General features: G+C 39.7%; 3 protein-coding genes across 6 annotated transcripts; 2 read left to right on the top strand and 1 right to left on the bottom strand.

Annotated features, from left to right (window-relative positions):
• The first annotated feature begins 38 nt into the window (after positions 1–38).
• On the top strand, positions 39–8,211 carry h6pd (hexose-6-phosphate dehydrogenase (glucose 1-dehydrogenase)). 3 transcript variants are annotated; one of them, XM_031757562.2, is made up of 5 exons: positions 39–169; positions 3,727–4,393; positions 4,489–4,606; positions 4,739–5,008; positions 5,119–8,211. In XM_031757562.2, the coding sequence occupies exons 2-5, from the start codon at positions 3,752–3,754 to the stop codon at positions 6,462–6,464; spliced, it is 2,376 nt and encodes a 791-aa protein (XP_031613422.1). In that variant the 5' UTR covers positions 39–169; positions 3,727–3,751; the 3' UTR covers positions 6,465–8,211. The 3 variants fall into 3 exon arrangements, with proteins under 3 accessions (XP_031613422.1, XP_031613420.1, XP_039468069.1); XM_031757560.2 differs by having other exon boundaries at positions 143–2,767; XM_039612135.1 differs by having other exon boundaries at positions 143–3,472.
• Positions 8,212–8,981: 770 nt separating this feature from the next.
• On the bottom strand, positions 8,982–10,868 carry LOC120440207. 2 transcript variants are annotated; one of them, XM_039612137.1, is made up of 6 exons: positions 10,324–10,868; positions 10,174–10,236; positions 9,995–10,074; positions 9,776–9,906; positions 9,617–9,683; positions 8,982–9,519 (listed from the first exon to the last, which is right to left on the bottom strand). In XM_039612137.1, the coding sequence occupies exons 1-6, from the start codon at positions 10,395–10,397 to the stop codon at positions 9,440–9,442; spliced, it is 495 nt and encodes a 164-aa protein (XP_039468071.1). In that variant the 5' UTR covers positions 10,398–10,868; the 3' UTR covers positions 8,982–9,439. The 2 variants fall into 2 exon arrangements, with proteins under 2 accessions (XP_039468071.1, XP_039468070.1); XM_039612136.1 differs by having other exon boundaries at positions 10,174–10,190.
• Positions 10,869–11,243: 375 nt separating this feature from the next.
• rbp7b (retinol binding protein 7b, cellular) lies at positions 11,244–12,363 on the top strand. Its single transcript, XM_031757591.2, has 4 exons — positions 11,244–11,385; positions 11,623–11,801; positions 11,971–12,072; positions 12,292–12,363. The coding sequence occupies exons 1-4, from the start codon at positions 11,313–11,315 to the stop codon at positions 12,343–12,345; spliced, it is 408 nt and encodes a 135-aa protein (XP_031613451.1). The 5' UTR covers positions 11,244–11,312; the 3' UTR covers positions 12,346–12,363.
• The last annotated feature ends 1,746 nt before the right edge of the window (positions 12,364–14,109 follow it).

The following is a 14,109-nucleotide window of genomic DNA, read 5'->3' as shown; positions in this document are numbered from 1 at the left end:
CTGGTCAACATGGTAATGTTTTCAAACGGCATCATTCAAAAGAACTGCGCAGAAGAAGCTCAAAGTCTTGGAAAACATGCATTTATCATGTTAGCAGCCTGCCTTTGGATTGAGGGGTGTCACGTGACTGGTACAGGAAGAGCGCGCGGTAGTCTTCGCCACCGGGCAGGTTCGTCGTATCCAGTTATAACTTTTTAAAGAGTGCGTCTGTCGCTGTCGGTTGCGAACATTTCTGCTTTAGTTGCTTCACGTGTTTTTGTAGCGCCAACACGGCTGTACTTTTACCGAGAGGCTTGCAGAGCCGTGTGTATTGCGTGTAGGTAGCGGAAGTGAAGTGTGGCAGCTAGCAGGTGGACTCGTGGGATAAACATGTTGACCACCCTTCATGTGACGTCGTGGTTTTGTTGCCTGTTGTGCCAGGAAGGCGAGCGACTGTGTGGAAAGCAGGCGGCTTCAATACAGCATCTGTGTCTATGTACAGTTTTACAGTTTGTAGCGATGGCTTGTGAATTTCAGATCAAACCCCTGTGGACGTTACCACAGCTGGTGGCAGCTGAGCTCTAACAGCAGCATTTATGTTTACTGGACTAGTTATTGCATTTGCTTTTTCGCCGTTTGAAATGCTCAGGAAGAAAGAAGGGGGTGATGTAAAACTCCCCCTGCAGGTTGCTGCTGCTGAAAGTGCTCATATGGACCGGGCAGTTTACTAAGTACACTTGTTTAGCTGCTCCTTAACCCAAAATATCTAAGCCAATCCAATATGGCAGCCACTCAGTGCATTTAAGCGTGTAAGCATGGTCAGGAGAGCCTGCTGAGCATCAGAATGGGGGAAGAAAAGTGATTTATGTGACTTTGAAGTTGACATAATTGTTATTGGTGTGAGCATTTCAGAAACTGGTTTCTTGGTACACTTTTTATTACTCGGCTGGTCTACCTGTGGAATCTTCCTGACCGTGACTGTGGGATAACACACCACATCTCAAAGCTCAAATCATCTCAAGCTGGTTTCCTAAACATCAATAATGAATTCTTTGTACCCAAATACCCCCCACAGTCAACTCAGTGCTTGCAAGGTGTGTTTAATAAAGTGCCAGTGAGTAGAGTTTTGTCTCTACATGCAATTTAGATGAAAGTCAGACCACATTTCAATAAGTCCTGCTATATTGAGAGCTCCAAAGATTTCATGAGGTGGCCTTTGGTGTTCGCATTGCATTTTGTAAGTGAAATTACTTATTGGTAATATAGGATGAATGAATAGGTTCTATAGTTTTTTTTAATATCCATAAGTGAGCAGTTTAATTAGTATTAATAGCAGTTTTTATCTGGAGTTTCTTCTTAAGGCTTGACTGTGACAGATCTCACCACAATGACAGAAAGCGAACACAGGATATCTCTTCAGTGCTTTTTCCAGTCCTCATCAATACTGCTCAGTTGTCAGACAAATCTTTTATTGTGCTGATCGTCAGTGGACTCTAATGTGGTTTAACTTGGCACCTGGAAAAAGCACTTGATGTCCACAGAATTTCACCAGTGCCTGGAGGGTTTTTGAATATAAGATATGGGATAGTCACTTGATCGTATGTGCACGGTAGAACAGAAGATGCAGTCTTTCCCTGTTTTTCCCCTTTGCTATTTATAAAGAGTTTCACGGATAGACGAGTCAATTTGAAGCATGGCTGTGGAAAGGAAGATTGTCTGTGCTGATTTAAAGGGAAAAGAAAATGAAAGTAGCTTTTGACTGACGAGGAACAAAGTGCCACATGTAGGTCAGAGCTACAGAAGAACCCTAAAGAAGCAAAACAAAAAAAATTTAAAAATCTGCTGATCTGTGAGGCAGGATTACAATATAAACAAAATACTACAAAGAAATAGTACCAACAGTTTTGATGACTGCAGTACTTCTAAAAAAAGTAAAACAAAAAAATCAGCTGCCGCTGAAGCAGCCTGCCTTCATGAGGGTGGCCTTTGCTGTTTGCTTTGCATTGTGCAAACATTCAAGCTGTAGCGATTCCAGATATTGCACTCAGTAATAAAATCAGCCTCTTTCTGCCGGTGTTCAGTTCACTGTGAATAATTTTTACTCTCCGTCATAGTCACGTTTTGCAGTGAGAAAACAAAGTTCAATAGATACCTTTAAGAGATTTTCTTGTGCCTGATAGTGGTGTTTTGGATATTAATGAGTGCGGATTGTTTGCCTGTTCTCACACTGTTCCCCTCTGATTACAGTTTGTGACCCTGTGTTCATTCAGCAGAGCATGGGATCCCATTTGTTCCCATTAAATGTGTTACTTGTGTCTAAGTCATGGTGATTTGGACTTACAATATCTATGCTGTTTTTAGCACATTGTTAAAAATAGAAATAGAACTGTTTAAAACCAACTCTGCTGTAGATTGATTTATTAATTAAACAGTCTTAGTTTTTCTTGGCTCCTAGTTTTTGTTGCAGCTGCACTACTGCAACAAAAGCAACATCAGTGCACAGAAACAGGAAAAGCATGAATAACTCCTCTAGTTTATTGATTTTTCATTCAAGCATTTCTGTCTTGCTCAATAAATGTTTGCAGGTCCTTGAAAAATCATCAGTAAGTTATTTGGATTTCCCCAAAACACCAAGAACAGCTCAGCTCTTGTACTGGAAGCTCAACGCCCCGAGCAAAGTGCAAAAGCTACGCCCCTTATCCACCAGTATCCAGTAATCATTACACTCATGACAGTATCTTTGCCTCTCAAGGGACTTCGGAAAAGCTCAGGACAGAGATTTTGCTAAGTATGTTTTTTAGCTCTATTGTATTAACTGATATGCTTTAAATATTGTTTTGCACACGATGTTTTGGATAGTCGTAATGAGCAAAGACAGGGATTGAATATATTACATCACGAGTGGAATTGCGTTAATGTCTCTGTTAATATTTCATTTGACTTTGTAACCAGAGGAATTTCGGTGATTAGTTTTCTTTTATGAAGCGCTCAAGGCTGAAAGTTGATGAACAGAAAATCAATATTCAAATATTCTGGTTAACTGTTTGTTTATGCATCAGGGTAGTAAAACTGACCATTTTGGGGGCTTTTCTTGTCGGACGGCACTCTGTATGTCACAAATACACCCACTGGCTGCTTTATTGGTTACACCTTGGTAGCACTGGGTCAGATCCTCCTTTGCCTTTAGAGCTGCCTTAATTCTTCATAGCGTATCTATGGTGCTGTAAAGGTGCTCTGTGATTTTTATTGCTCCATATTTGTTGGCTGCACATCAATGATGTGAATTACCACATCCCAAAGGTGCTCTGCTGGATGAAGATCTGGTCACTATGGAGTCCATTTGCATACAGTGAATTAATTGTCAATGTTCAAGAAACCAGTTGGGTATGATTTGAGCTCTTTGACATAGCACATTAACCTGTTGGAAATAGCCATGAGAAGATGGGTACAATGAGCTTGTAAAAGGATGGACATGGTTAGCAACAATATTCAGGTAGGTTAGGGTGTTTAAAACATGCTTGGTACAAAGTGTGCCAAGAAAATATTCCCCACAGTGGCTGCCACTGTGTGTCACAGCTGACCAGTTGCCATACTGTTGCAGGGCTGTCACATAGACACAGACAACTATTCACTCGAACGATTAGCTTATGAAAACAATCTGCAAACTTTTTCTAGCTTTAATATCATCTCCTAATTGCATAGTGTTCCTGAGATGAATGCCCTTCTTTCATTGCTGTGTTCATACAGGGGTTTGGACCATTAGGACCGGAGAATGTTTTTGACTGTGTTCTTCCTCCTGGTCGCGTTGTGCACCCAGGGAGGAAATGGTAAGGAGAGTGAGGAGGCACAGAGACCTGGCCATGTTTCAGTGGTCATAGTGGGAGGCACGGGTGACCTGGCGAAGAAGTACCTATGGCAGGGATTCTTCCAGCTGTATATCAACCAAGTCAGTAGTGGAAACACCTTTTCTTTCTATGGCGGGGGACAGTCCCCCACTGAAAAGGCCACACCGGTGCTCTTTGAGATTCTGAAGGCAGTCTCCTGCTCAAATGATGTTTCTCAGGAGCGCTGCGCTCTGCTGAAAGACCAGTTTCTGCGGCTCGCACAGTATCGCCAACTAAAGTCATTAGAGGACTATCAGGATCTGGCCAAGCACATTGAGCAACAGCTTCAAGAAGAGGGAATGACGGAGGCAGGCAGGCTCTTTTACCTCTCAGTACCAGCTTTTGCATATGCAGATATTGCTGAGAAGATTAATAGTAGTTGCAGGCCAAAAAGTGGGGCTTGGCTGAGGGTGGTGCTTGAAAAACCTTTTGGACATGACTACAGGAGTGCTCAGGTACTGGCATCTCAACTTTGCAGCTCACTGACGGAAGAAGAAATGTACAGAATTGACCACTACTTGGGGAAACAGGTATGGAAGTCCTACACAGTGCATGCCTTCCACCCTTGACTCTTAAATGAATCTGAATCTAAGTCCAAACATCTTATGTTTTCTTTTTTTCAAAGGTGGTTTCAAAGATACTTCCTTTTAGAATACAAAACAAAAAATTACTTGATCTGATCTGGAACAAGCACCACATCGAGAGAGTGGAGATTGTACTGAAAGAGACTCTGGATGTTAAAGGTGATTAAAGGGTTTATCAACTCTCTTAATTACTACTGTATTTTGAGACGTGGGTAAATCCTAGACACATTTTTTTTTTTTTAGATTGAATCATGCATTCTTACTCTGTCTTTGTTATTTTATCCTCAAAAGGTCGCATTGCATTCTATGACCAGTATGGGGTCATCAGGGATGTGCTACAGAACCACCTGACTGAGGTCATGACACTGTTGACCATGAGGCTTCCCAAGAACGTGAGCAGAAGTGAGGAAGTCCTTGGAAACAAGCTGCAGATCCTTAGTTCCATGCTGCCTTTAGGAAAGAATCAAGCTGTGATCGGTCAGTACCAAACTTACAAAGCAGAAGTTCAGCAGGAGCTGAATAAGACCAAAGATCACGTCAGTCACACTCCAACATTTGCAGGCAAGTACTGAAAGTTTTTCTTATCATTCATACATTCTGCTGTATGTTCGCTGTATTACATCTCCTTCGCTGTTTAGATGCTAATATTTACTCGTGTTTCTATTTTTTAGCTGTACTCGCACAGATTGATGACGCGCAATATGAAGGCATGCCAATCCTTTTGATCTCAGGGAAGATGCTAGATGAGCGGGTGGGATACGCACGTATTCTTTTTAAAAATGACATCTTTTGTGTTCAAAACCACAATAACGTTCACTGCAAGCCCAAGCAGATAGTTTTCTACTTTGGACATGGCAGCCTTCAATATCCAGCAATTCTTGTTAGTAAGAATTTGTTCAAGCCAGCTCTAGTAGACAGTGAGTGGAAGGAAGTGACGGAGCACAAAGACATCAGCGTTTTTGGATTGCCTATTTCGGACTTCTACATCCAGACTCCAATGGAGCAGAAGGAAGCTTATGCAGAACTTATTTCTCACATCTTTTTTGGACGGAAGAACAGTTTCATTAGTACAGAGAACCTGTTGGCTTCCTGGGACTTATGGACACCGCTGCTCAGCAGTTTAGCCAGCACATTTCCACGCATCTACCCTGGTGGTGCTGATAATGCAGACGTGCTGGACATCCATCTGAAAGGGAAAGACATTAGCTACAACAATGAGGTGGTGATAATCAGTACTGATCAGTTGGGTGGCACATCCACAAATGGTTTCCAAGTGATGCAAGGTAAATTTCGCAGTTCTGAAATGGTGTCTGCATGGGCCGAGCAGCTTGTTGACAAGCTCGCTGCAGATATTCAGGAAGCAGCAGAGGCAGCTATTTATGAGGGTGGTGTTTTCCATCTCGCCCTCTCCGGTGGATCTACTCCCCTTGCTCTGTTTCACAGGTTGGTCGATCACCATTTCACCTTCCCCTGGAGGAACACACATGTCTGGATGGTGGACGAGCGCTGCGTGCTGCCGACAGAACTGGAGTCCAACTTCCGCAGCTTGCATGACCATCTACTGCAACATGTGAGAATCCCGTATTACAACATCCACCCCATGCCAGTGCATCTCAACCAGCGCCTATGTGTGGAGGAAGATGGAGGAGCGCAAATGTACGAGAAGCAACTCATTAAATTGGTTAACAGCTCCAGCTTCCACTTTGTACTGTTGGGTGTCGGCTATGATGGCCACACAGCCTCTTTGTTCCCCGGTGGCAAAGTGGATGAACTTGGCGATAGTCTAGTGGCCCTCACTGAGAGCCCCTCCAAGCCACACCAGCGTATGAGCCTCACCTTTAATGTCATTAATCGAGCGCGCAAAGTTGCCCTTTTGGTGATGGGCAAAGGGAAACACGAGCTGATCACCCAGCTGAGCCGCGTGAAGGACAATCCAGACAAATGGCCTGTCACTGGTGTGAAGCCTACAAATGGTAACCTTGTTTGGTACATAGACTATGATGCACTTTTAGGATAAGAGTGTAATCTCTACCTTGCAATCAGACAAATGTCTTTGGAGCTGCTTTAATTGGACTGTTGGTTGGTGAGAAAGAATATATGAACCAGCACATAGGACCATATAGGAAAGGTTATTAACTCAAAGCACATGTACTGAGCATAACTGCTAAACTCTTTCAGGCTTCTAATTTATTTCCCTCCAGTGCACCGTTTGAGATCATAACAGTGTATGCATAGACCAAATGACTTGATCAAAATAGGAAATCAGTAGAACATTGTTGAAAACAGCCCTTTGTTGGTGTCCATGTGGTTGTGAAGCAGCGAAGAAGTTTGTGGTTTCTTACATTTAAAGAACTGCTCTTCAGTAAGGCTTAACTAATGGAACAGGAGTTTTCCACAAGGTGAATGTAAGGTGTAAGTGTTTTATAATGTGACGATAACCCTGAATTTAGAGTTAAGCCTAGTTTATTGCACTGCAATAAATCTGCATCGCAACCATAGTGAGTGGACATAGTTTGCATTGTACGCTGGTGCATTGAACTGCCATTACAAGTGAAACTGAGCCGTTTATGTTGGACTTGGAGCTAATAAATCTTGATCAATAGTTAGTTTTACAGCACCGCAGGAAGTAGATAAGAGTTCAGAAACGACCCGGTCTATACAGGTGCACCCAAAAAATATTTATGCCCAAAATGCTAACTTTAGGTAATTTGATTACATGTATATTTTCCAAGCATTTGTGTTACATAATTACAATGTAAGAAATTACATTTAATGCAATCTGGTCAAATGAAAGGTACTTGATTGGTACACATTTAGTTTATACCAAGCATTAACCTATCACCTGGCATATTTTCTTTAATGATGAATTATTTGAATAAATAAACCTTTGCTTTTATATGTTTTAGTTTCATTTTACTCAAAATTATTTGAGTTTATGAAGGCAAAGAATCTCTTTTTTAAATGTTATGTTGGAGCTTGGAAAACAAGAATAACAGCATGTGTGTGTTTCATTAGCACAATAAGCAAGCTATACAATTACGGCCCATTAGATTTTGTTAAATAGAGGAATTATACTGGTGCTAATCAATAATCTGTGTTTACAGAGGATATTACCAAACATACCTGTCACACCGGTTGACGGTGCATGTCAGGCCAAAGCATAGGTTATGGAATAGATTTAACACGATACTATAAACCAGGAATGAGTTAGAAGGGATGCTGAGTACATGTAATTTGTCATTAATGAAATCAAGTTTAGACCTCATATGAATATTTTTTTACGTGTGTGTGTGAAATGCATATGAAGATTTTTGATCCTTGAAGTCTAAGTGTGAAGTGAGTGGGAATCTAAAGGAATATATGAAGTTTCCTTTGCAAACCACAGAGCACAGATGACTATTGTGTTGCTGGAAGACGGTTAAAACACACACAGGTGAATTTGGGTTTTTGTATGTGTGAATTACAACAGATCTCAGGTGAATTCAAAGATATGAAGTTTACTGTGTAATCTGCTTTTATTGGTTGAATGTTTTATTCTGTGGAGTGGTACTGACATTTCTAACAAAATTCTTCAGGTTATGTAAAATATGTGTTTTACTAAAGAGCTAATCACATTCCCATACTCAGATCACATTTTTCTTCTATTAATGTGACCTGGAGGTGCTTTTATGAGTCAAAATGATTCGAAACAAGATTAACACTACATCATATTTTTGGTTCCTTTATTGAAGACCATCTTTAAATAAAATCTCAGTTCCACTAATTGTCAGCAGTGGTGTTGTCTTTGTGCCTCAAGATTAGGAACAAAGTAGGAAAACATTTGCTAAACACATCCTTCATCTCTTCAGCTATATTAGTCTGTTGTGAATACAGTGTTTAACAAATTTAGTAGACCACCTGCCATTAAAAACACACTAAAACTATTTTTTTCTCTCCAACTGCAATTTGGCATCTTCATCAAAAATAATAATTTGCTAATGTTACTGGGTTTTTTTTGCTTTCTTTTAAACATTAACCCCTTAATTTTCAAAATTTAATGCATATATTTAGCATTAAAAATATCATTTTGATTAAAGAGCTTGTGCATACATTGCAGGAAACATAAACAATGATTGTGTTAATTACAGATAATGTTAATTAAGGGCATCAGTGAGCTAAGTCTTTCATTAGGCGGTGGTCCAGAAAAAAATTGTTAAGCACTGTGGTTGAAGGCAAGTGTAAATCGACATTATACATTATTTTCATTTTCATATGATACAACACATTTTCATATGATGCAACACAGATTTTCTGTTGTAGTAAGCCACAGCAGTATAGTCTGATTTCCTCTGCGTCACTGCATTTTTGAAGTGATTTGATTTCTTCTCCATACCTTTATATCTTTCCTCCTGCTTTATGTTTGAGAATTTTACAAAGTGATTTGTATTGAATTCATATGTAACATCTGAAATGATGTTTGGGAGACTGTCAATACAGTCTATAATAAGAAAATTTAAAAAAAACAAAAAAAAAACAACTGGAAGTTGCACTTGTCTTTTTTTTCTTTTTTTTTTTAATATGAAAGTAATTCTTACAGTTACTTTATATTAAAACATTTGGATGAGGGTTCCTGAACACCTTGGCTTTAAATCAACAGATTTAATTTTAGTTTTCATGCTAGAATTTCTTTATTGTAGCTTCAGCAATAAGATAAAAATCCAATTCAGAATTTACATTCACACAATTGCTTATAATCATGTCAAATCTACTGTATGAAATATTGTTTTTTTTTTAGTGATAAATTGTTACATGAAATACATTTCCTCAGTGCAAAAAGAAAATCAACAGCTGCTTTTCTGAAATGTGCATTAAAAAAAAAAATGTGAGCTGGATTAAGTCACTTTCCCTTTTTCTTTCTCCTGGTTTAAAATTACAAGCTGCTGGTGGCAAGGAGCCCTCATGAATTCTTTACATGTGTAGTGTCACATATCATTGTGGGACAGCTGGAGTGTTTTATAACTCATTGTTTCTGCTTGGATCTGTCACAGAGCGCCTGTTGGTTAGCCACAGTCCTCCTCTGACCATGAAAAACCCTAAACGGACAGAAGCAGGTGTTAGTCCTTCGAAATGAAGATTTTAGGAATGAATGAATTCTCCAGTGTGCAAGAGAAAGGGAGAGTTGTCTTTCACCTGTACTGATAGCAGAGACCACTGTTAGGACAAGGGACATGTAGTACAGCTCAGGGGTGGTTTTGGCCTGTGAACATACCGTACATAGAAATCATTGACATGCTGCAGGAGTTTTTTTTAGGGGGGTTGAACTGGCTAATATTGCTTTTTTTTTCTTACACATGCAGCTGCTGTCAGAGTCAGGATAGTAGTGCATAAACCTTGGCCACATGACAGTAGACCAAACACATGGTAGGCAGCCCACAAGCTCTGAGGAACTGGGTCTGTGAGTGTGAATATCACTGCAAAACCTTGAAAAAATAAATCATTGTTCCTATTAAACCTGTGTAAATGCTGTGAGAGTATCTGCTTTGGGACTGCTGAGCTGATGGGACTTACCTGAAGCCATCAAGGACAGAGCAACTGAGGCTGACAGGTTGTTCAGAAGGGGCTGCCTGCAGTATCTTGAGGATTTGGGCCTTTAACCAAAATAGAAACCATTGTTTACTTCATGTTCCTTCTTGTACGAGTAACCTGCGGGCTGTATGGCATGATGCCATTGCCTGTGTCCCAGTTACCTTCCCATCACGTAGAACTGAGGAACCAGAACAATTGTGATGAACAGTACATTCAGTAGTTGACTGTGAAGGGGGAAGTGAACAGAAAATAGATTAAGATCATAGTAAACCAAAAGTCATTCTGAAATCTTGATGTATGAGAGTACTTACAATCTTAATCTCTGATTCTTTGGTATCCATCTGCTGCTGTGATATGCCATGAAGACCAGCAAGTAAAGAAACATGGATGCTGCACATCCAGACGCGTATGTACTGTAACACTGTCCCTGGCACGTGTTGTATTAGTGCCAAACGCCCTTGTTGACCAGAGGAAGGATTGTATTTCATCCTGTCCAAGCCTGCACTTTGGATGCATATTTTTTACTCCTTGAACTCAGAACATTTGCCCAAATAAGTTCTGCTTAAAAGGTTTTTTTTAAGTTGGCTTTAACATTTTAGAGGCTTATAAATTATTTTTGTTAAAACTCGCTAACACTCTGAAATTGTATGAGATTTCTTCAGCGCCCTTTCGCCATCACTTTTACCCCCTCACCCACTCCCGGAATGCACAGGCCTGAACTTCTAATACTTGGCTACTGGGTTAAATCGCCTACTGCATTATACTGACGCATGGCGGCTGCACTGGCACAGAGAAATAAGCAGTGATCAGAAACTTTCTTTTCATGAGGTTAGCATCGACCATTTATGGTAGAAACTGGGCGGCTACAGGGCTGGATGTGAGGCCGATCCTCTCCACACAAACCACGATTCATAAAGAAACACTGACTCCAGGTGTGCATGCTTACAGATTTAATTACCTCCAGCTTTTTACGCTATTATCACATCTGCGTAAGTCCTCTTTTAGTACAAAGTCCACGTAAAAGTACGAATAAAACTGAGTATATTAAAATAAAAATAAAAAAGCCTTGCGTCGTGTAAGGCTGTTAATCTATTTGGAACAGGGTAGTTTCCTCACATTATTTCAAAAGTCTTGCTCCACCCTCCTGCGTATGTGCCCAAATTAACTAGAGCATAAGCAACGCATCACCCTTACCCCACATTTGACACACAATAAAAAGAGCCCACCCGACAACTTCGCATCCTTCCACTCTTGAAATCCTGCTGTTTGCGTCTTCCAAAGAGGCCACCTAACATCCAAAATGCCTGCCAACCTCAGTGGGACGTGGGACATGGTCAGCAATGTCAATTTTGAGGGCTACATGGTTGCACTTGGTAAGTTTCACCATTTTTAAAGAAAATTGGAAGTCTGCATGCAGAAAATGAGATTAGAAGAAAACCTCATATTTAGTTTGTTAAGAGTTCTTGAACTTGGGTGTACGTAAAATTTATAGATGGCAGGTTAAAGTTTATACTCTTCTTTCTTTCTTTCTTTCTTTCTTTTTCTTTTTTTGGAGTGTAAACATTTTGTTGAAAGTGTTGTCACTTACCCCTCTCATTTTTGACATGCAGGTGTTGATTTTCCAACGCGCAAGATTGCTTCTATGTTGAAGCCTCAGAAAGTGATTAAGCAGGACGGAGATTGCTTCACTATTCAGACACTCAGTACTTTAAAAAACTACGAGTGCTCATTCAAGACCGGAGAGGAGTTCGAGGAGGTGACGAAAGGAATGGACAACCGCACCTGTAAGGTAAAAATGTTACCAAAATGTAACCTCCAGTTTTAAAGGTAGTTATTAGATTTGTGATCAGTGGTGCAAAACAAAAGCAGCCTCTTTGCACAGTGTAAACTCCATTTATGTTTATGTATTGGGGAAACTGTAGTTTATCATGATCCTTTTTTTTTTGTTACCCTAACAGTCTGTGGTCAACTGGGAAAATGAAAAGCTGGTGTGTGTTCAAAAAGGAGAAAAGAGAAACCGAGGGTGGACTCACTGGCTTGAGGGAGACGAGCTTCATCTGGTATGACTCTGAACTTTATGCTGGTGTCCCTGTTAATGTTTTAACTTATAACATTCACAATGCTGTGTTTGCACATGTGTACAACTGTAACTATACAAATGAAAATGCTGCTTCCTCTGAACATTGATGCCATTCATTGAACTCCTGCTGGTTTTTTTTGTTTGTTTGTTTTACCCTTTTGTAATTGATGAATATGAGTTTTATTTTTAATTTTTTCAGGAGCTCACTTGTGGGGATCAAGTCTGCAAACAAATTTATAAAAGGACTCTGTGATTAAACTCACAAAATGAAGTGCATTGTGTGTTTATTGTCTCGTTAACTGACATCATAACACAACAAAAACTATATCTCTTCCTTTTTATATTTTAGAATGATGCACAATACACTTTCTACAATTCTAAAGTGTTTTATACTCAAGCTTTCTTAGGAATTTAAAGCTACGTTTATGGATATTTATCAAACGAAATGCTAGTCTTTCCACATACAGATTCATTTCATGTTGCCATAATGAAAATGGCAGGCTTTCTCACTTTCTAAAACATGGTGATAACAGATGTTGAGATTCAATTTCTCTGCTTTAAAAAAAAAAAAGAGAAAAAAAAAGGGGGCGGGGGAGAGATTTGTGTCTCTTAAATGGACATTGATGGTAAAATCCCCATACACAGTTATGAAAGGATGCCATAAATAAGTAACGTGCTAAACCTATGAAGCGTCAGAAGCAGCAGTAAAAGTAGAGAGAGGTTAAATAACTTTTATAAAAAGATAAAGGAAAGAAGTAGACGTATGAAAGGAATGATTGTTTTATAGTAAAGTGGGGGGGAAGTGTTCTCTTTTTGCAACGGTGCCCTTCGGCTTCCAGTATCACAGAACCAAAACATGTCTGCCAGTACAGTAAATACATGATGTTGTTTAGACTTGCTCTCCGATGAAGTGTCCTTGTTGGCACCATCTGACAGACAACACACATGCACCATGCTAGCACTAGATGTTTTAAACTAATGCAACGTGTGCACATGCAGCATTTCTCCCTGAGGTTTTGCTCAACAGATCAGCATGACTGTAATACTGTGACCTAAGTTGCAGAAATTAAGCATGATTTCTCGTGCGCTCATGTGTTTGTCACACACTGTCAGACTTCTCAAGCTGATTGGTAATTGAAGTACAAGCTGAGGAAAGATCTCATTCAAACCCTGGACTTTGTAAACTATGTACTTCCTTTGACTGCATGATCATGCACTGTGATTACTCAAGAGGAGGTAGAGCGCTGATCGATTTCTTTCTGGAGGGTGCTGTCCACAGAGAGCACCATCACTGCTCCAGAAAAGCCTTTTTGATTTTCCTCCTTTTGTGACATGAAAAAAAGAGAGTTGGGGTTATCTTTCATTCTTTTAATGCATCCCAAAATCTCATGAGGTCATTAGCAAAAAAACATTGTCCAGGGTTACTTATAATTGTTGGCTGGTTCATTTTGAAGATGTTTTCATTGATCATTGCAGTTATCTTCTACAAGCATTAAATAAAGCATCTAACCTGTAGTTTAGGTAAAACTCACTTCTTTCTCTGTAAAGAACTTTAAATAGTAAATTTTTATGAAATAAATGAGTGCAGCAGAAATAACTGAATAATCTGTAAATTATTATTATTATTATCATCATCATCATCATCATCATCATCATCATTATTATTATTATTGCTGCTGATGCAGCTTAAAGCATGTTGGAGCTTACAGCCGTGCCACTCACATGTTTCGTCTGATCTCAGAAGCTAAGAAATGTCGGGGCTAGTTAGTACTTGGATGAGAGACCTCATAATACCAGGTGCTGTAAGCTGAAGGTTGGTGGTTCAATCCCTTCAGCTGTCTGAATGTTAATAGAAAAGCACTTGGGGATAGAAAAAGTACTTGTATGAATGGGTGAATGAGGATGTCTATATTTGAACCAGTCTATTTATTTATTGTATATTGTAGTACCTCAACTGGACCACAGGATGATGCTATGAAACTAATCAACTAAGGAAAGACAGTGACTCAAAACAAGA

This window comes from Oreochromis aureus, linkage group 5, assembly GCF_013358895.1.
Source record: "Oreochromis aureus strain Israel breed Guangdong linkage group 5, ZZ_aureus, whole genome shotgun sequence".
NCBI lineage: Eukaryota > Metazoa > Chordata > Actinopteri > Cichliformes > Cichlidae > Oreochromis > Oreochromis aureus.
The sequence above is the reverse complement of the archived record's forward strand: the minus strand, read 5'-3'. Positions and strand labels throughout refer to the sequence as shown.

What these genes read in the sequence shown, in the direction of transcription:
- rbp7b (XM_031757591.2), top strand. Translation starts at nt 11,313, where the DNA reads ATGCCTGCCAACCTCAGTGGGACGTGGGACATGGTCAGCAATGTCAAT. An exon ending in GGGCTACATGGTTGCACTTG is followed by an intron (nt 11,386 to 11,622) that starts GTAAGTTTCACC and finishes TTTGACATGCAG; the next exon opens with GTGTTGATTTTCCAACGCGC. An exon ending in AGGGAGACGAGCTTCATCTG is followed by an intron (nt 12,073 to 12,291) that starts GTATGACTCTGA and finishes TAATTTTTTCAG; the next exon opens with GAGCTCACTTGTGGGGATCA.
- LOC120440207 (XM_039612136.1), bottom strand. Translation starts at nt 10,500, where the DNA reads ATGAAATACAATCCTTCCTCTGGTCAACAAGGGCGTTTGGCACTAATA. An exon ending in CTCTGACAGCAGCTGCATGT is followed by an intron (nt 9,684 to 9,775) that starts GTAAGAAAAAAA and finishes GTATGTTCACAG; the next exon opens with GCCAAAACCACCCCTGAGCT. An exon ending in GGTCTCTGCTATCAGTACAG is followed by an intron (nt 9,520 to 9,616) that starts GTGAAAGACAAC and finishes CTGTCCGTTTAG; the next exon opens with GGTTTTTCATGGTCAGAGGA.
- h6pd (XM_031757562.2), top strand. Translation starts at nt 3,752, where the DNA reads ATGTTTTTGACTGTGTTCTTCCTCCTGGTCGCGTTGTGCACCCAGGGA. An exon ending in AGAGACTCTGGATGTTAAAG is followed by an intron (nt 4,607 to 4,738) that starts GTGATTAAAGGG and finishes TATCCTCAAAAG; the next exon opens with GTCGCATTGCATTCTATGAC. An exon ending in TCACACTCCAACATTTGCAG is followed by an intron (nt 5,009 to 5,118) that starts GCAAGTACTGAA and finishes TCTATTTTTTAG; the next exon opens with CTGTACTCGCACAGATTGAT.